We start from the raw sequence: 21,604 nt of genomic DNA, 5'->3' as shown, positions 1-21,604 counted from the left end.
AAGCACGGATGCAGTAGTTGCATATTTCTTCTACAGTATTTCTTACGAGCTGAATTGTAAAGTTTTAAAAATATTTAGAAACAATTCCTGTTAATTTAAAATTACTTGTATCATCAAGTATTAGAGTATGTATGGGATTTAACAATGTTAAATTTTGCTTAAACATAATAGTTAATTAAGTTTGTATGCCTTTAGTTGGAACTGGCCACACTTGCAGTGCAGACTTCTTTGATAGTCATCTCGGACATTTGCTGTAATTTTGTCTTTAATATGATTCAGTTTTAACACACAAAAAAAGCAGTACTGCCATTTGAGCAACAGAGTAAAAATACTATACCGTATTTAAACTGTTTTTTAGCTATAAATTCACCTGCTGTGGGAAGGAGTGTGTATTGCCTTGTTAGCACATTGGCAACAGGCAGGGGTTGAAAGATCACATGTGGTCAATATTTCCCTATTGTGTCTGTGAGAAAGGCTGAGGAAGACAGAAATCTGCAACATCTATGAGAAAAATGAAGAGCGGGAAAGGTGTAAGTGATTAATTGAGAGTTTGACGAGGAGGAAAAAAGAGGATGCAAATGCAAGAAATGTAAGGAAGTGAGGGTGAGAGACTGTGAGAAAGGTTGAGGGGGAGACTCCGGGATGAGGATGAAGCAATATCAGCGTATTTATCCTCTGCCCTCAGCTCACAATGCTTGACACAAATGCATTCATACCCGCGTGCAGGATGTTATTTGCACAGAGAAATGCTAGCTTTCCTAAACATGAAGCTTTTTGAGTATTCTAGCTGTATGTGTATGCTTTTTTTGAATGAATGGACAAACATTCTCACATACACACTCACCAGTCTTGTTGTACATCTTCCCAGAAGAAAGGAATCTGTAATGCAGAAAAAAAAGTCTACACACCCCTGTTTCAAAGCCAGTATTCTGTGATATTATTAAAATGAGACCATGATAAATGATTGCAAAACTTATCCCAACATGAGTGGGGCCTGTGTAGCTTAATTGGAAAATTTTATTTTTTCAAAGGGGAAAACGAAATTACAGAAATAATTTGGATGCACAAGTATGCACAACTTTCTTTAACAGGGATGCTATGTTCAGAATTAACCAGTCCAGTATAAATGGGAGTCGTCAATTACCCCATTCACTCCCAGCCATTTTCACTGAAGAAAAACCTTCGCTACTGTCTGTTTTTTTGGATTTTGTCTGATTTTGCAAGGTCCACAGATAATTGTGTTCTAGTGCTATAAAATATGGAACCTACCAAAAAAAAGATTAGAGTTTCTTTTTTCATCAAGAACAAAGTATATTTATATCTGTTTCCGTTTTGCAGCAATTGGCATTAGAATATAGCTAAGTTTCATCATTATTCACAAACCTGTTGAAAACACTGGGGGAAAGAGAGTGTTGCAACATGGCTGATCTTTTATACTTTGCTGCGAACCTGCTGGCCGTTTTTGTAATAGCTACCATTGCTTTAAGCAACCTCTTCATGTTAGAAGCTGTATCAAAGCATTCTGTATGCTCTAGCATAAAACAAAACACATACAAAACATAAAGATGTTTTGGGGAGTGAAGGACAAAGTATTAAAAAACACATTTATATGTTTTGGGGGTTGAATGAGTTAACACCAATTACATTTCAGATGCTCTAGTAGGCTTTCCCTGACTTTTTGTTGTTGTTATGCTAAAACTGACTGTCATTTTGAACTGTTCATGATTCCCACCTTCTTGAAAGCTCCAGTTCCAGCTGAAGAAAATCAGAACTGAAGCATAACGCTTCCACTACCGTGCTTGACTATAGCTATAGCGTGCAGTCTTGTATTTGCACCAAACGTACTTTTAGGAATTGTGAGAAGTTCAACCTTGGGTAAATCAAACATGAACAAAATCTCTCAATCAGATGTGGGAAAATGTGTTCTGGTCTGGTAAAACCAGGACTCAACTTTTTGGCCTCGGTTCCTAAAGGTATGTTTGGAGCAAATACAAGACTGCTCTTCACCAAAACGATTACTAAAGCATGTTGGTAGTAGTGTCATGCTTTGAGACAGTTTTGCTTCAGCTGGATCTAGGACAACAAGCAGAGAATTATGTACTGTTTGAAATGCCAAATACTACCAGTCACTGTTAGCACAAAATCTTCAGGCTTCTGTTAAGATGCAAAAAAAAAAAAAAGTCTTATAAGCCTACTACATCTGAAATATATTTTGGGTTAATCAGAGGCACTACATTTTGTAAAGTGTGAATTGACTCGCATTAACCCTGGGTTTAAAATCAAATCTACTGTATAGATCTCACATAATGATGACCACCACATTATGTTCACTTTCTTTAGGTGTAATCATGTCCCAGCTCTTTAAAACCGTCAGTTTTCCAAAACCGTTTGTACAATCAATTTATACTCCAGAATTGTTCCAACTTGCCTTTGATTGAGCTTTTCAAAAGTGGTCCTACATCACAGTGCCAATAGACAGAGTATAAATCTTATAAAGAATGTGATAGATTAGTCAGAGCGGCTAATTGTGTGCTAACATACGCTCATCAGTCATCCCACAACCGGCGTTTAAAAGAAGAATCCAAGAAAGGAATTTATCACATTTTAAAATTGCCGCCCCTTTGCTATCACCCTAAAGAGAGTTGGCCTTCTTGGGGGGTTTACATGAATTTTAAATCTATTTATATTATACCTTGATGGATTATTTACTTGCTGTGTTCTCCTCGCAGCAGTTGGCATTTATCACCATGTTCAAAACCGGCGTAAAGTAAAAATGAATAATTTTCAGTACAATTTCTACTGAAATCCAGTTTACAGATTATAAAGATGTAAAACAAACAGATTCAAAAACTACCCTACCCAAATGAACATTTTGGAAATGGAATTCGATTTGTTTGGATTTCAATTATGATATTTCTCAGAGTCCGTCTTTTTGTTCTCAAAAGACAACATAATTACAACAATATCTATCTAGGTAATTATTTTGTGTGGAGTCAAAGGTGAAGCACATTAATCCAACAGCTTTTGATGGTAATGTGTGTGTATAAATAACATTGCTGTTTTAATATCATGCTCATAATTTCATACACATGAATTATTATGTTGCGAACCAACACTCTGTTATTCCACAGTCTAATTATACAGTATGAAGCACAGTGAAAAGGCAAACTTAATAAAAAATGCAGTTGTACAGTCGTTACAAAGATGTATGTTGGTTCTTCTCTCCATTACCAGGTGGTCTCGCCCCTCTCAGCTCAATGGTGTTCTGGAGTTCTACTCCATCTTCGTCTCACAGGATGGGGCAGAGCCCACCCAAGTCCACAACAGTTCCGAACTTGTTGAAGACCACACGCTCCGCAACCTCACTCCTGGCACGGCCTATGCCGTCACAGTGGCCGTGAGTCTTTTCAATTTGTTTTGTATCCTTCCTTTCACACCAACTCCTGAATTCTTAAATGAGTTTGTGTGTGCACTTCAGGCTTGCACAGGCGGTGGCTGCACCCGAAGCCCCGCTGCTCAGGCAGTAACTGAGGAAAGCACCCCAGAGAATGTCCCAGCACCACTGGTCGCCCCTTTGTCTCCATTTGCTCTGAACGTCAGCTGGACAGCTCCTGATACTCCAAATGGTGAGGATATACATGGCCTTTTTGGCATATATGCAAATACAATTAGCTACAAATATGAACATGCATTTTGCATTTACTTTTTTTTGCAAGGGACATACAGTATTTTATTTTTAAGGGAAAATAACATACTGAAAGGATAATGAAGTACAATTATGCATACAATCATGATCCAGTAAAACGCACATTCAAAACAGAATGTCTCTGTGTTGTTCAGTTAGACCACGCATGGGGCTAAAACAATGTCCTCGTGTTAAATGAGAGTCATATGAATGTACATCAGGGTTGAGGTAAAAAGAGAGAGAGAGAGAAACCGAGAGGATTGCGAAAAGAGACCATAGAGTGTCATGCAGGAAACTGACACACACGCAGAGTGAGAGGAGCGGGCACTGCCTCCCTTTGCTCCTTTAAGTGGAGGAAAAGTGCTCCCTTTTGACTGAAAAGAGAACTGCAGGCTGGAAGCGCTTCCCCTTTGCAGCATCTCCTTTGCTCCCATCTCCCTCTGTTTGTTACTTTTTAATGGCATCAAATCTACTTGCAGCCAATTTAAGTTTGTTTGCCACAGACCTGGTTCATGTACTCTGAATGAGAATTGGGGGCCTTCATGAGGATCCTAGTTTCAATTATACATCGTAGTTCTGAATTTTGATTTCAATTAGATGAAAACTTATTTAGTATTTATTTTAAATGTAACCAACATTTAGTTGAGTAAAAACACATTTGGAATGCAAAATCCTCAAATATCCATATCATTTTATCCAAGCACAAAATACCCATGTTCAAGAACCTGAGACTAAGCACAAATATTGTGAATTATGAGCTTCTTTTTTTTTATTAACAACCTCCAATATTTGTTTGCCATTCATGTGTCAATATGCACGATTATGCAATGCTGTTGTCGCAATTTACAGTTTTTCCCATCAGGGGTCGCCTGTACTAGTTACTCTCATGCTTTGGCATAGTTTTTATGACAGATGCCCTTCCTGTGGCAACCTACCCATGTTTTTTTCTTCTTTTTTTCTTCTTTTTTTTAAATCCGGGCTTGGGACCGACAGTGCCATGGTATTAGGGCACTGACCGGGACTTGAACCCAAGCTGACTGCATGAAAGGCAGCATCATCTACAACCAGAATTATGCAATAAACAGTTTGAATACCTTTCACAAATATTCCAGTTTGGTCAAGAATCCCTAACATATTTGGTGTATATAACAACAAATTGTTTACCACTGTTAACATGATGAAACTTTGTCATGTGTGACATTATTTCCTTAGTGGTTACTAATGAAGATAAATTTAGGGTATTACGTATGTCGTTCTCCAGTAGAAACGTGTATCATTCTCCATATGTTGCGGGTTTGTTTTTGAAAATAAATCCAAAAATAGAATGATTTTTCTGATTTAAAAAGTAAATGCTTACTATTTGGAGATACTGTACTTGTTTTTTATTGAATAGTGACCCTATGAAGGGGCCACTTTTTCTGATCCATATTAGGAGTGTAGCACAGGTCTGCTCTCTCAGAATTTATGAACCCAATTCATTTTACAGTATGTATGATATCCACTTTTACTAACAAAGGTCTACTGTAGTTTTGGCTAACACCACCTGCACACAATACACTGACATATTCATGATGACTGACTCCGGTGTGATAACAAAAATACATGAATTGCGTGAGGGAAACCATGTGAGGATTTGCCAGCCAATTTCACAGTCTGCAACATACAAACACTCTACCACATATTATCAAATGTTATTGCCATGCTTGTTAAAGTATGTGTAATTCCATAATGTGTGCGCACTGTTTGAATTGTGTGTGTTTTAATGCTTAATGCCACATGAGTGCATTTCGCTCCATAAACCCTGTGATGTGTGCGCATATTAGCCAGGGTAAATTACTTAAAGCTTTCTTCATCTGATGACAGAAATGTATAACAAGGGAGACACTTAATCATGATTACCTGATTTCGTCATTGTTAATAGGCTTTCAGTTTTTGTTGTTTTTTTTGTTTTGTTTTTACTTAAAAAAGGCATACGTCCTTTTCTCCATGCTCTTTTTTTTTGGGGGGGGGGCGTCAAGAAATTACAATGCCAATGGTGATGGGTTACAGAGGAGTGAGATTTTGTATTATTTTCCCTCACTCGTCCTGTCTCTCTCTCCCCTCCTTCTCCCCAATTCCGCAGGGATTTGTGGGGGATAATCCTCTCGGGGATTAGGTCGGGGCAACACGCAGACAAAGAGGGGAAATAAGCCTGTTATGCATTCGCTGCTTCATTTCCCAACCTGTCTTTATTACAGCCTATACCGATATGGGCTTATTCACGCACACACGCGTCCGCACACACAAACACACATGCACCCTCACATGCATGTGATTGGCCACATTAAGAGCTCCCCTGATGTAACTGGTGTCCACAGGGTTTTTGTGTCTTCCTTTTCCTGATAGGTGTGTGTATCTGTATTGAGCAATAATAAAACCCACACATGATTAAAGCAGAATAGACTCTTAGTTCTTACCACTGATCTTTTGAGCCCCCCAGTATGCATTTTTATTACGGAAAAGTACATTTGGGTGCCATTTCCTTTTTTATTAGGTGGAGGTAATGTAATGTAATTATTGGGCCGGCGTGTATGCGTGCATGGCCTTGTACTGTATCTTGTGTCTGTGTATATAATGCAGAGTACCTGTGTGGGCACACACACTTCATGGCAGTCTCGCTCAGGTTATTTTTTTAAACCCCTTGGTTGTGTTAGTGTTGTCTTTGTCTTTGAATCACACGACCGAAGGCCCAGTTTCACTTTTCACAGTACAGGCCTGCGATCCAAAATCACAACACTGACTTCCATGTAGTTTGCTCACAGTGACTACTACTGACTGATTCTAGAGAGAGATGGCTAGAAACTCCATCCATCCATTTTGTATAGTACTATAGTCCTCATTAGGGTCAAGGGTGAGCTGGAGCCTATCCCAGCTATCCCACCTTGGACTGGTCACTATAGCCAATCACAGACCTGCTAAATCATTGAACGATGCACCGCTCACAAAAAGTTCGAGCTGTTAGGCTTCCAGATTAAATTTTAGGGTGATCCTAAAATGCACCCTAACCTTTACAGGTGAGCTTAATTTGACCTTATCTCAACTTTGAATGAACGTCCAACTGTGTTTCAGTACTTTTGCTCAACTTGCTGTTCTGTTACAAAAACAAACATCTGAATGTCAAAATTCACAATAGAGGTTCCATCCATGGATTAACCAATGAATGCCCTGTTTCATCTAGACGTTTTATTAGTCCTCTTCAACATGATGTCCACATTTTTGCAAGGCTCCAAATAGGAACTCCGAATAGGAAGTTATCAGTCAGGAAGTAGTGTCATCAACTGGTTGCCACAGTCTTGCACACAAATTGACATTATTAGATATAGGCCTATGTATTGGTTTATCCATGGCTCCTATTGGAATGTTGACGCTCAGAGAAGGTTATTGGGCATTTTAGGTTTCACCTGAAAGCAAACAAACCTGTAGGATGAGTGTCCTGGATGCGCGCGCACACACACACACGCACACACTGAATGACCACTAATATTACAATACATCTCTTAATCAGTTAAAGGATCTTTGTGCAATTTGTCACTTTTGTACTCGCGACTGCCACCTCTGGCCCAAAGCGTAACTGCAGCATCTATGTCAGGCTCGTTCATGGTGCACGTGCGAGTACGTGCATGATCTTAAAGCGACAGCCACAGTTGACAAAGGAAGATATGAGGTAAGAAAAACTCCGCCCCTCTCCTCCCCAAAGAAACTGTGGAGTGTGCAGGGTTCGCACACTCTACTACAAAGGGTACAAAGATATAAGTTGATAAGTGCAGTCAGAGTAAAACAGTTAGGGCTCTTCGTCTTCTTCATCTGGGCATTGGTAGAGCATGTATGATGTAGAAAAAGCTTTAATATTACCTTTTTGAACGGCACCATGCACCTTTAATTATTACATATTAGGAATTAGGATACCCAACTTTGTCTCCTCCTGATTCCTAATCATTTATTTTAAGTCATGTTGTACAACCTTTAGGGTGAACTACAACAGCGATTGTGAGCCATTCAGCTATCTATGGGTCCAACATCATTGACACATGTACTTTTGGATGAATGGACACAAATTCCCACCGATGCTTTTAGTCTCCCAGTGTAAAAGCTCTTATAGCTGAAAATGGGGGCAGCTCAATTTTTTTTCACTTCCTGTAGATGTAATGAACATGTATCCCAATACTTTTGTCCAACTACAATCCCCATTTACAATGACCATTTAGTCATTCTTTCTTTCTTCTTTTTTTAAATCAGGCATCATAACCAGCTACGGCCTTTGGATGGACAGTGTTCTTGTATCAAACGCCAGTTCCTCTCAGAGTTTCTTTGTGGTGAAGGAGCTTTCCCCATGGAGCAGACACATACTCAGGCTGCAGGCGTGCACGGCGCGTGGCTGTGGCAAGGGACCAATGGTGAGTGAGATGTTACTGGCTCATATCCACATGTGCAACTTATGAGAATTCATCTTGTCAGTGTATTGTTTGTTTTTATTTTATTTATAAGTGTACACTACTGATTTTTCCAATATTGCTACTTTCTGATGGTGTCACTGTCAATTAAAACTGATTATTTTCTATTTAGAGGTATAATTTTATACAGCTCAGTATTGTACCTCGTGCTGTGGTGTCAGATAATGTGTGCAGATATATAATAATAATAATAACAATATAGGTATTCTTACTGCAAGCATTATAAAACGTGTGTGCATTCGTGTGCAGGCGCGTGCTGCCGGATGTCATAAAGGTGATCGATTCTCCCCGCTCAATAACGAGGGTCGGCGTGACGACAGTGACATTTGCTGGGAAATGTCACTCCTTGCTCAACGAGGCCTCTGACGACAGGCCGTATTTTGGGGCATTTTTCCAATACGAACGCCATATTTAGTCCAACGCGCCAAAAACAGCTGACGCAGTTGAAGTGGAAGAGGACACAATGAAAGGGAGGAAATCAAGACAGTATCATGTGTATAGCAAAAATAAAGTAAAGAAAAGGAGGGATTGTAAAAAACAGAAGAATCAGTAAAGCAAACTAATTTAATTCACTTTTTAGATTTCTAATTATGATTCATGCATGCATTGACTGAAACCAAGGGGAACTGGGGCATGACAAGCCACACAAAAGTGAGGAAGATTCCTGGACTAGCACATAAATTATATCCAGATACTCACCCAAATGTACCCTTTCACCAGATTTTGGCAAAAGTTTGGTGGTAGTTTTTGCATAATCTTGCTCACTAACAAAACACACCGGTGATCAGGATACATTGTGCATCTTCATTTTAACCCTTTCTTTCCCTTTTAATCAGGTGGAAGTACGCACATTAGAAATGGCCCCAGAAGGCCCAATACTGCTAGAATTGACCAACCACAGCTCTCGGTCACTACGAGCCCGCTGGACTGCTCCACCTAGACCCAATGGCTACATGAGATATTTGCTGTACTATAAAAGTGAAGGTAATTCATATATTTAATCATTTGTTGGCTTTACCATTCATTGTTAACAATACACTGACCCTGATTGATATGCTAGTAATATTCATAAATGTTTTTATATTTACCTTTGTCAACATTCATACAGTTGAACCTCAAACGTAAATCAGGAAAATTGTGCCTCGAAGTTTGCACAAAAACTTGAATGTCAAACCACCATTTAATTTCAACATATAATAAGTCTTAATGTTAGGAATGTTTTCGTGACGCCACCACATACAATAAGGGTATCAGTGATGGCAAAGAGAAAGTGTGATGGTGACCATAGATCTTGAAATGTTGCTTGTAAGGTTTTGAATATTGGGTACATTTCTGTAATGTCTGTAAACCTTAGTGTTTCAGCATGTTCAGCTTTTCCTGTGAGCATGACTCACTCATGCTTCTAAAATAAGTTCTCAGCAGAGAAGTAAAAGACAACAATATGTCTGCAAAGACACTGTATACCAACACAGTAACTTTGAAAGTCAGGGGGAAAAACAGGGTGCCTGATAAGAAGAATAATCAAATTGTTGCGTTGGTGGAGAAAAACTGGAGAAATGATTTCACCTGTTTGGCTTGGGGAGGATTCATAAGACCAAAGCAAAAAACTGAAAACAAAAGTATGAAGATTGAGTGGAGAACAAAGTCAAGTGGCTGTAAAACAACAGGATGAGAGATTCACGCTTCCATAGATGTATTGGAAAAGATTGCAAGTCGGAACTGGGCAACACATGACAAACAACACAACAATGAAATAGAGCCAACTCAAACAAGAAAAGTCGACAGAAAGGGGTGAAGAAGAAAATTGAACAAAATGAGAATAGAACGACTGAACACAAACTTGCACAGTGGTCCTTTAACTTGCACAGATTCATCAAGTCACGCACATACACACAAATACACACACACTCTAGTCAAGAGTGTTTGATCTGCGCCTCACACAGGAACAGACAGATTAAAACGAGTGGAGGGAGGGATAGAAGAGGTGCACAAGAAAGAGAGATGGTGTCTCGCTCTAGTTCCCCATAAGCCAGTGTTGCTTTGATACACGGTGCCTTCATCAGTTCACACAGGCCTGATATGTGTTTGTGTGCGTCTGTCCATCTAAATATATTGGATAGGCTTGCATTGTGGGATTTTCTGATCCCTTTTCTTTGACTATCCTTGCATAACCTCAATATGGAAACCTCTCTTTTGATCATTCCCAGTTAGTATTCCTCTCTCTTCAACTCTTTCTCCCGCCTCCATTTCCCCATTCCACGTGTGTATGTTTTATTAATCACATTTTCGCCATCGCACTGATGACACTAATAAATAAATGCACCGTGACAATAATGCCACTCGATGTAGGCAACATTCTCAGTCAGATTTATGCCACTTCTCTTATCTGTCGTCGGTCAGATGGCGATGCGTTGCTGGACGCAGGCACGGCAGCCAGCAGGTGGTTGACGTTGACGGACCTGCAGCCGTACACCAACTACAGCTTCTGGGTCAAAGGTTGCAACACACAAGGATGTGTTGAGAGCCCGGCGCTCACCGTTACTACGTCTCCAGCAGGTACCACAAATGCATAAATCTCCTTCAGTAACTATCTGACTTTGGTTGTCCTCGAACCTGATCACAGGGAGAATTTTGTGGGAATCTGTACAAAAGTGTAGTAATTGGTCAGAAATGTTATTAATACACTGGAAAGCTACTTTTTAAATTATTGATTGTCTGAAATTTACCTTTCGAAGCATTTTCAGTGCAACATATTGGTGGGATATAAGACTCATACCCCAAATGTAAATACAATTTGCATAGACCTAGTCAATAGATTGCTGTTGTCAATACCATGTTTTTGTTAAACAGGTTAAAGCTGAAGATCTTCATTTCAATCACATCTAAAACGATTATCACTTTTAACACTATTATCCAAATATCTGCAGGGCAGCACGGAGTGTAACTAACTAACTAACTAACCCACCCGTAACCTTAATGAGGACAAAGTGTTTCAAAAATGATAATGGTTTATTCATGATATATTTTTATTTAAATCAAATTCAGTATCCCCAAATTCCCAATATTAACTTGCAATAAGAATCATGTGTGTTATGCTAACAACCACTTTTTTAGCAAGAGGAACAGAAAAGGTAAGATACTGATTTACTGACAAAAAAAAATAATTGACTAAACTGTACGGCAGATTGTAGAGTCTGCATACTTATATAGTTCAAGCTGATCAGTCAAAACTGAGCTAACAAGGCACATAATGCTTAAACACACCTCAGTGCTTTAGTTAATGTTAACCAAAGAGTTGAATACAGACTCATATACCGCACCCATTTCTCACACAACAAAAGACTCACTCAGGAAAGTTCCAGTGTTCAAGTTCAAAACAAAGACATGAGAAAGTATAAATTTTAAATAGCAGACGTTTCCTCTCTTTCCAACCGGCTTTCTACCTCTGCGCCTCTGGCATCTCTTTAGACGTCTTTAAGGCAAACTGTCTTGATGCGTCCTTGTTCCGTGAAAGAACAGAGGCGAGATAGCCGAGCAGGAGACACAAGAGGAGAGGAGGAGGAGAGCAGGCCCAGAGAAGTGAACATAAAAGTGCATAGTTTAAAACGATTAGTGACACCTCTGATATTGTACCTGCTAACGCAGCACGAGAGAGACAAAGGCTCACGAGTGTGTGTGTGCGTGTGTGCGTGTGTGTGTGTCTAATAGCCATCCTTGTGCTAAGATGACTTGTGCAATCAGTGTGGTTGTAGTAGCGCCAGACCAGAGTGTTTGATTGAAGGGTCACTTCTTCGTATCCAAAGAGCGTCTCTTATTTTACACAGTCAAAACAACCGGCACCCTCATTTTCTCCTCTTTGTGCCATCCTTAACATATTTACATCCCGTCTACCCTTGCGTCCCCTCCATTTCCACTACGAGTGGGGTCATCGCCTTGACTCAAGATGTCATTTCACAGCACAAATACTGTTCTGTCACTCTCAGTAGTAAAAGAGGGTCGCTACTGAAGAATTGTGCTTCTTTCGTTGCCCCTGAGTTTGTTAAATAAAGAGGAAGCTTGTGCCGTCAGTTCATCTTTTTCTGTGATTTTTGTGGGAGGAAAAAGGATGTCAACCCTTTGACATTTTTTGCATTTCTGCATAGTCTGATATTTTCTAAATCACAAGAATAAACAGTTAGTTTTTTATTTTTGTTGTTTTTTTTGTTTTGTTCTTCACCACATCACGGGACCTCATCTGTCTTGAGTCTCAGATGTTAGGCCACTAAGACACCACATTAGTCTTCTATTTTCCCCTCCTTGCTGTGTTCAGTGTTAAACTTTGCCAAATCTCTTGCTGTTTATGGTAAATTGTCTTTCACTTGTATAGCCACCTATTAAGACACTCAAAGCGTATCAGGAACAACTGGGGAATTCAGTATCTTGCTCAAGGACACTCTGACACGGCCGACATGGATCGAACCCACAATCTATGGGTTGGGAGACGACCACTCTACCAGTGAGCCAATACCGCCTCTTTTATTCAGCCACAATCTCTCCTGTTGGATGTACTATCAGCCTCCATGTCAAGGTGATGCGCCATTGTGTCGCAGAAACGCATACACAATGAATGGATTGGTTGACGGTGCGCTGTATTCTGCTGAGAGCAGTGTCTAACCAAAACTACATAATCAGTTTCCGTCAAACACAGAAGCAGGACATTGCCTTTTCCTTAGTGAGCGTTCAGAGAACTGGTGTGGCTTCACATGTTTAGATGTCTGGTATCATCTGGGCCAGCATCTGAGACAATTGCGTTCAACAAAACGGGCATGGCCAGTGGGTCTTGGGTCTTAACATTATTGAATGCAGTCTTCTGGCTGCTGCAATATTCATTTGATGTCTTCTGGCTGAAATAAACTCCTACGTTGGAAGCAATTCTGCACATTGTCTTCAACTTCCTGTTCCATATTGACACCTTACTCGTAGGGTCGCAGGCAGGGAAAAAAAGTTGTGCAAAAGGCCGCTTGGATTGGGCAGTTTGAACCTACTCTCACTCCCTCAAACCTCCTGTCTTTCTGTTCCTTTCTGCATTTCTCTCACTACAGCTCCAGATGGATTGTCCACCTTGAGACTCAGTGGAGCCACAAGCACCAGTCTAAATGTGTCCTGGTCCGAACCAGCCCACTCCAATGCCCCGGGCCCTCTTCACTACGGCCTTCAAATGAGGACATCTCCCCAGAGACCTATGATAAGGCAAGGTGTAGCGAAAAAGATGAGCACACACTTGTCACAAAAGCATGTATTGTACAGCAAACTGTAAGTGATCGACAAATAAGCATGTGCATGTACATATGCATGGATAAATTATAGAGCACAGCAAAATATGTCATATCAAAATGACAGACTCTCAGAAAATTGAGCTGAATGGGCTGCAGGGTTGCAGTTGAGACAAAAAGCCACCAAAAAAGGAATTTCAAAAAGGGCCAGAAGGAGATAGACAGGTACAGAACATGTGATAGAATAAAGAGAGAGGGGCTGTGCATCTGATATGTATTCATTACATGCTTCCTGACAACAAATTGCAATTTAATCCAAGAAGAGGAGGCTCTCATTCTGTGGTAATAAATAAATGACTAGGTACATGTATTATATATCAGACAAGCATGCCCTCCTCTTCTTCTGCTTTAGAGATCTCATTGTTCCCTGATTTATTCATTCATTCATCCCTTCTGTCCATCTAATGCTAAATGGCCAGTGGTCCCTCATTTATGACAACGGTCTCTTACGTTTCCCGAGTTTCCTAGCTTCATCATGTACGAATATGTGAGACCCAACCAGGTACCATGTGGGAATGTGATTAAAAAGCGTGTGAGGATGGTCCATGCAATTAATGCATGGGAGATATCTCACTTAATTTCCAACTGAACTGTTGATAGAATGTGCAGTGCTGCTGACAAATGTCCATGGATTTTAATGAAAACGTGATTATCACCATTCTGTTTTATCATTTGAGTGCTTTCGCATTCATTCATTTGAGGCTCTATGGTTAGCCTTTCCACAATGGTAAAGACAGTAAGCTAAAATCATAAATATAATTTGACATAATTCACTGGATATGTAAATGATATTGATAGAGTAACACTTAGCACAGGTTAAGAGAGGTGTAGCTGAGGTCAAGTATCACATTTCTGTCAACCAACCGTTATTACATGTGCGGGCATTATTTCCAATCATGTATGATTTGAGGTGCTTAAGGTAATTGTGATCTTTTTATAGTTGATTTTTGATCCAGGTTTTTTACAGCCTAATTGAAATGTGTGCCATTAATGGTATTTTTGTTGTGCCTGTTCACGATCAGGCTCCTGGAAAATGCAACGGACACATTCTCCTACTATGTACCGGGCCTGTCTCCGTACACAAAGTATCTATTCCAACTTGTGGTGTCACACACACATGGACAGACTACAGGGCTATGGGAAACTCTCAGCACAGCAGAGGACAGTAAGTACACATTTTGCATTAAATGTAAGTATCTTAAATCCATTCCATTGTGTTTTGCTAATCCCGTTTTAGCTAGCGCTAAACTAACCTGCCGCCTCTGATGTCCAAACTCGCTTTCATATATTCCTGTGTGATGGGGTCATTGAAATAATGATGAAGGTGTTAATACACGGATTCTCATCCGGCATTCATTCTTCACTGCCAATTCACATCTTTATTAGAGTCCCTACCAATTCGTACACAGCCCTAGTACTATTTAACTTTATTAATCTTTTTGCCGTTTCAGCTTGACGACAGCATTTTACATGATTCTGAGAGAATTCCAATTCCAATATATTCTTTCTTAACTTTCCTAACTGCCTATTATCAGAAAGTCATCAATATCTTGCTGAATTTGAAATGTGATATTTTTTTATTTTGTTTACAACAATAGAGAAAACCGAAAGATGAGGAAGTTACTCGTGGTATGAGCAGGCTGAACCTGACAGTGTGAGAGAACGAGACCTGCATACTGTACAGTGTCTTTGTGTGTGTGTGCGTGCGTGTGTGTGTGTACATGTCGGTGTTTCAGTGTTTGGGTAAGTGAGTGTGTGAGTGACCTAGCCAGTGTCATTGTGGGCTAATTGTGGTAATAGAATCATATTAGCCACTGGTGCAGCCTCTTCAGTGAAAAGTTATATATTAATTAGCAGCACATTATTGTGGCATACATAATCATTAAGCTGCTGAGATTTGGATACGTTTGATCTGTGCGCATGTACACAACACAAGGAATGTGTTTGTACAAATCCTAGTGTTGTTGCTCACGTGAACACAAATGCACTTTCACACGCTGCTGCTTTCAGGCTCGCGTGCACATCTGCAGTCATTCAGGATGTATTAAATTATGACCCTGTTTCACTTGACTTAGAATGCAGAATTAAATTCAAAACGCATGCAAAAACTTAAAAAAAACAGCTCTATTTTTTGTCACTATCATCTTAACAATTCGGTCATTGTACATTGCTTTGCAGTAAGTGTCTTGAAGATGCAACAGACTTTTGTGGCTCCCTTTCAGGGATGAGAAACACTGAAATAATATTATGTTATTTTTCCTATCAACTAGAAAAAAAATTGGGTTTGACATCGAAAGATGATTGAGATGAGAACACAATTCAGCTGGATCTAATGTTATACATGTGCCAAGACGAAACAAAATAGCATATTTTGCGTAAGGAAAAGTATTGGAACGGAAAACTTAGATTAGAGTGAAGACTTAATATTGAGTGGAAATCTTTGAGCCTGTGACCCATTGACATCACCAAATATTTTCACCTGTCACCTCCAAACTTAAACCTTATAGAGCATGCATTTTCAAATTAAATTATTTTTCAGCCAGACAAAGTATTTGTATACTCTAAAGAAAACATAATTAGGACTAATTGTGGCAGAAGAAACACAAAACACACTCATTCAAACATGCTTTTGGTATACAGTTCTTTTGCATTTTGTTTACCTGTGTCCGATGAAACTTAGTTGTGAGCTGTGATCCTGCTGCACCCATTTGCCATAATATACTCAACTGGGCAGTATGGCGTACCATTCTTAAGTTCATATAACTTACTCTCCACGTTCCTCACCTTTTCATCTCCTTTCTCCTCTGCCGCTCTTCTTTGCATTTCAACAGAGTGAATTTCACCTTCTTCTATTTGACTGACTAGCCTTTTAACTATTTAGAAGTGGAGATAGAGAGAATAGAGAGAGTAAGACAAGAAATAAAGAGAAGATTGGAGTGGGAAATATGGAAAGCGAGAAAAGGTATAGAACAAGGAACGGGAGACAAAAATGGGGGAGGGAAAAAAGGAGAAGCCTAATGACGGAACACAGAAATTGAGGGACCCACGTTTCCTCCTTTCCTTTTTATCATTCCATTAAACTTTTATATCCATCTTTTTAATGTAATTTGGTCCCTATGAATTCCTGCCGCTGCAGAACAGACAGACGGCTCCTGTGAACATAAACTCTGGCCGTGTTGGACAGCTCCCTTTTCTCTGTCTACTCGCATGTTCACACCAGCTAAGTGATCTAAGGGAGTGTGTGTCTGTCAGAAGCGCGCGCGCGTGTGTGTGTTATTTGTGTGTGTCATAGCATGTTCAAGAGACTTTGATTAAAAGCACCGTTTTGTCAAAATGTTCTTAGCTAGCAGTATTTGAGGGTGTGTATACAGTACATGTGACCGTGAGAGTATTTTCACCAAATTGAATTTAAAAGCTTAGAGTGAAAAGGAGAAGGAGCATCACATATGAGGTGAGAGGTACTGACACTTCACAAAGAATTCATGTTATTTAATGACTGCATTTATAAAGTAACATTTTATCTTTCATGGATAGATGGATGGTAGGCTCACTGTTTTGTCCAGTAATATGACCTAATTCCTTATCACACCTTATTTTGTTGTGGAACAAAAACTATTATAGAAAATGTATTTATAAATAATATTACAATTAGGGTTTTTCGATACCACCTTTTTTCAGACTAGTTTTCAACTCTTGAGTAGTTACCAATACTGATACCAAGTTACATAAGATTTCCCCAAAAAACAAGGACGCATGAAATCAATGCCAACTTTCTATTCCTCTCATTTCTAGTTTCTGATTGTAAATTGGCCACAAAAGGGCATCGGATGCTGATATCTTAAAATAAGTTTTGTTTCTGCACCAATACTCGCCCGTGCCTAATTATGATAATCATAAATGAATCTAGATTATTCAAATCACCCCAGAATGTATTTTGGAGGAACTTTCATTAACATGAAGTTAGCTGAGCAGTGTTAAAGAAGAACAAAAAACACATCTTTTTTTTCCCTCAATTTCGTAAGCCTCTGAGAATCTTTAGCCGTCACCTGTATCAATCTGACTACTAATTCTACACTGGTTTAAATGATTTTATGCTCTGGCTAAGACACACATTTGATTCTAATGCCATGTATGATTTTCAAATGTTTAGTTCTTTTTTTATATCCCATAGATTGGTCTGAAGGTTAGCGGGAATTATATAAATCCCTCCCAAATGTCAGCTGCTGGAAGTTCTATTGAAAAAAATTTGAATGACTGACAACTCTGAGTTGCTTGCTCACTTGTGGTTTTTCAAAGGATATAATGCACATTAGGTCTACTCTTGATGTGAGGGATACAAATCAAACTCGTGACCTTGGAGACGTATCACGCGCCTTCCCGCTGGCTCCTTTTCCCGTCTCGTCTTGGCGTCTCCTCAAGCAACGTCGACATTAGGAAGTAAAGATATGAAATGCAATGTAAATTCTCACACTATTGCTTGTCATGCTTTGACACGGCTTCGTAAGCATGCCGATAACGCTTAAGCTCAGCTTCTATTTTGACTTTTAGCAGCTCCGTTCACCTTCAGAAGACCCGTCACCTACACTCGCATACACCCAAAAACCTGTGCACACACCAGAGGCCAAATGTTTTATATTTTCATGATAATTGTTACATATTTAAAGATACGCTAACTGATTTAATGCCAAATAATGTACAAAGGACTGGAAAGTAACACACATACAGTACATGCAAACCCTCTCCGTCCATCCTTCCCCCCTCCCCCTTTCCTAGCCTCTTGTCTCTTGATTGTGTTATTACTATGCTAACCAAATCCTTATAAATGTGATTTAGGGCTTGGTGGCCCCCACGCTCCCGCTTTAGCCTTCTGCTACCATGTTTTACTGAAGAGAGGAGGTGTAAGGGAGGGTGCAGAGAGGGGGAGGAAGAAGGAAAGACGGAGGGGCGTTGTGGTACGAGGACGGAGACGGTCAGGGAAAAATGAGACAAGTAAGGAAGTCTTGACAATAAGTATAGTGGGGGCTTACCATGCATTCACTCAACGCCCATTTCCTCCTATCCAGAGGGCAGTAAAGTGTCAGTAAAATAAAAAAAAGGGGGGAAAAAAGCATCACCTGCATCTTAAATGAAAATTTCAATTGAAAAACTTAACAGCCCTTCAAATTGCAGAATTTTACACGCGCCAGTAAAGCTTAAATAACACTCAACACTGGGGGTATGAGGAGAGGGAATGGGGAGGGTGGTGATGACAACGGTTACTTTGTGTGTGGGTGAGGCTTGATCAAGGTGACTGACTTATGTATTGTGGTTTGAAAGACTCTGGAATGAGAATACTGGCCTGAAAGTTCCAATTGATGACTAAAAATGTGCATGTATTTTGCACACAAGAGATGTCAGAATAACAGGAACATTCATTTCTTCCTATTTTTTGAATTTTGTGTCTTCCCCAAGCAGACAGATAGAGGGATGTCTAATTATCCACACAGTTAGATAAAAAGAGAAGCACCCCAATCTGTCGAGATGGAACTGGAAGTAAGGCAGCGGAAGACACAGGCAAACGTGCACATAGAAGACAGACAGTGAGACTGGCTCGTGCGTATTCGTGGGGTTCACTGGACCTTTTGGTGGTAATTGAATCAGTGTGAGTGCTGAGTAGAGCTAGCATAAAAACCTGTTAACCCAAAAGGTCAACTCACTGCATTGTTTATTTAACAGGGAGAGCAGAAAGAATAAGAGAGAGAGACTGTGAGGGAGGTAGAGAGAAGGAAAGGGCATAGTTAAATTCCGTGTTTTTGCATTATTGACAACTGTCAGAAAACTTCCAAGACTGGTGTCAAAAAGATGTGCTGTATTTCAAACCCAAGCTATGAGTTTCACCCTTCAATGTTGGCCAGACGACTCACCGGCATGTCTACAAAGAGCGTGCTCACAATGCCCTGAGCATCTAACAGTTCCTAGCCGAGAAGGACATTGCCATTTTGGATGTGCCTCCCTACTCACTCGACCTTGCTCCATTTGATAAAAAAATAAAATAAAAAATTCCAAGCGCAAGGGGGTGATTAAAGGGACCCGTTTTGAAGATGTGGACGCCATCAAGATGGCTGGGAAAACAGAGTTGTGGAGGATCCCAGAAGAATCCTTCCAAGAGTGCATGAATGTCTGGTATAGATGACTGGAAAAGTGCATTTCACTCCGGTGGGATTACTTTGAAATAGAAACTTGTGGTTTGTATGTTGGATTTGAAATGTAGAGTATCCTTTTTGACACCAGTCCTGGAACTTCCTGGTCAAAGGACTGGTATGAAGTCATTCAATAGAAGGAACAGCCTCAACATAGGGTCTTGGAGGTTATGTTAAATGAGAAAAATTGCATTTTAAGCAATACCACTCAAGCGTCACTGAATGTGCATTGTCCCTTTTTGTCAAAGTTACAAATAAATGATGTTGTTCGTCTTTGTTAAAGATTGTTTGGATGGGACTTGAAAAATTAGCTTTAGTTCAATAAAAAAAGGTATTTCACTCTTTAAAAGAAAATAAATGAAAGGGGACATAAGGAAGTAAAACTTGTTATATCTGCCCCTGATCAATACAAAAAAAAATCTACACAAAATGAATGACAGTGTGTGTGCCAAGACGCTTTAAATATAACAATTATATCAACAGCATGTCCTTGTGCTATATATATTTTTCGAGTAATTGTGCTTTTATAATTTTAAAAATACAGATAGACTGAGAAGATTTTGTTTTACAATCCAGATTGTTCCACAAACTGACACCTTTGAGTTGAAATACATCTCAACTTGTACTCACTTTCTCTTTTTTTAAATTTGATTTGTATATTGTCTGGTTAAAATGTCATGATGGGCTTTGTACATTATTTTGAGTCGGTTAAACTCCATCAATTCATACAATTTTAAAGTATTTAGTACAAATAATGAATTGGTGTGGTCTCTGTATCCACAACCGAAAACAACACGAATAGCACGTTTCTGTAGAAGAAAGATGGGTTCTGTATAGGTTTTGCCAGCACACCTCCACACTCCAATGCAATAGGTCAGATATGGAACAATCAATGCATTGTATAACAATAACAAAGCATTCTTGTTCAATGATTCTTTAACTTTGGGTAAAACGGCTACAGTTTTGGATACCTTATTTGTTTTATGGTAGTCACAGATTTGTCCAGAAACATATTATTTATTTCCATTCTTGCAAACTTTTTTCAAAAAATCTCTCAGGAGCAAATGGTTTGACCTCAAATCCTTGTGATACACTAAGAATATGTTTTAAGTGTGAGTTACGTTCAATGAATGCATACATGTTGCTCCTACTGTGCAAAGCAGTGCTACATTACAGGACTTTTTTTTTGCAAAGCTATGGCTAATGGCTTTAACCTCTGGATCAAGTGTTTTTTTTTTTTATACTTCACTGCAGCAGTTAACTTTATAACATCAAAGTTTCCTTCTGTAAGTCCCTTCAGGTACAAAGTTTGATGAATAAGGATATTAAGAACTAAGAAAAAAAGTAATTACGGTTCATTCCAGGTGAACGAAAATGGGGACACACTGATAAACGGCATCAAATTTGTGCGCGTGCATGACCGTGTGCAAAACACTTACACTGACGACGGCATATACATACACATGCATGCTTGTACACTTCTCTCAGCTAGTTGTACAGACACACACACACACACACACACATACACACACAGGCATCTGCATCTATCTGGGAAAGCCGTTAGCGGTTAGCGGTAGCACTTAGTGGCACAGCACGCTTCCTCAGTCCGCTCAGTCACCTTGATTCGTTTGCCCTTCACAGAGCCCTATTACTACTCTCCTGCATCACCGTCGGTGTGGAAGCATGTGAGTGTCTTACAGTAGGAAATGTCTACAGTATGTGTGTGTGTCCGTTACGTGGGCAGTAGCCCTACAGTGGTATTTAAATGCCAGCGGGGTTGTGGGGCAGACCTTGTGGCGGAAGTGACATCATTTTCGCAAGTTTAATGTCCCACATTTGCTAGCCACTTGATTAGGTACATCTCCAATCAAAATGAGGATGCAATGTAGATATAGAACACTACTAATCCATATTGTCTTCATTTAATGCAAATGCTTA

General features: G+C 39.6%; 1 protein-coding gene across 1 annotated transcript in view; it reads left to right on the top strand.

Moving 5' to 3' along the window:
* ush2a (Usher syndrome 2A (autosomal recessive, mild)) overlaps window positions 1-21,604 on the top strand; it is a 166,524-nt gene that overhangs the window by 69,877 nt on the left and 75,043 nt on the right. Inside the window, 7 exon segments of the mRNA XM_086071618.1 lie at window positions 3,235-3,397; window positions 3,479-3,626; window positions 7,961-8,118; window positions 9,012-9,159; window positions 10,576-10,731; window positions 13,257-13,404; window positions 14,510-14,652. Coding sequence (XP_085927744.1) covers window positions 3,235-3,397; window positions 3,479-3,626; window positions 7,961-8,118; window positions 9,012-9,159; window positions 10,576-10,731; window positions 13,257-13,404; window positions 14,510-14,652 — 1,064 coding nt within the window.

This window comes from Leptonotus elevatus, chromosome 3 (genome assembly GCF_054856555.1).
Source record: "Leptonotus elevatus isolate MCC_2025b chromosome 3, RoL_Lele_1.0, whole genome shotgun sequence".
In the NCBI taxonomy this organism is placed as follows: domain Eukaryota; kingdom Metazoa; phylum Chordata; class Actinopteri; order Syngnathiformes; family Syngnathidae; genus Leptonotus; species Leptonotus elevatus.
This window is presented reverse-complemented; position numbering and strand designations above follow the sequence as displayed.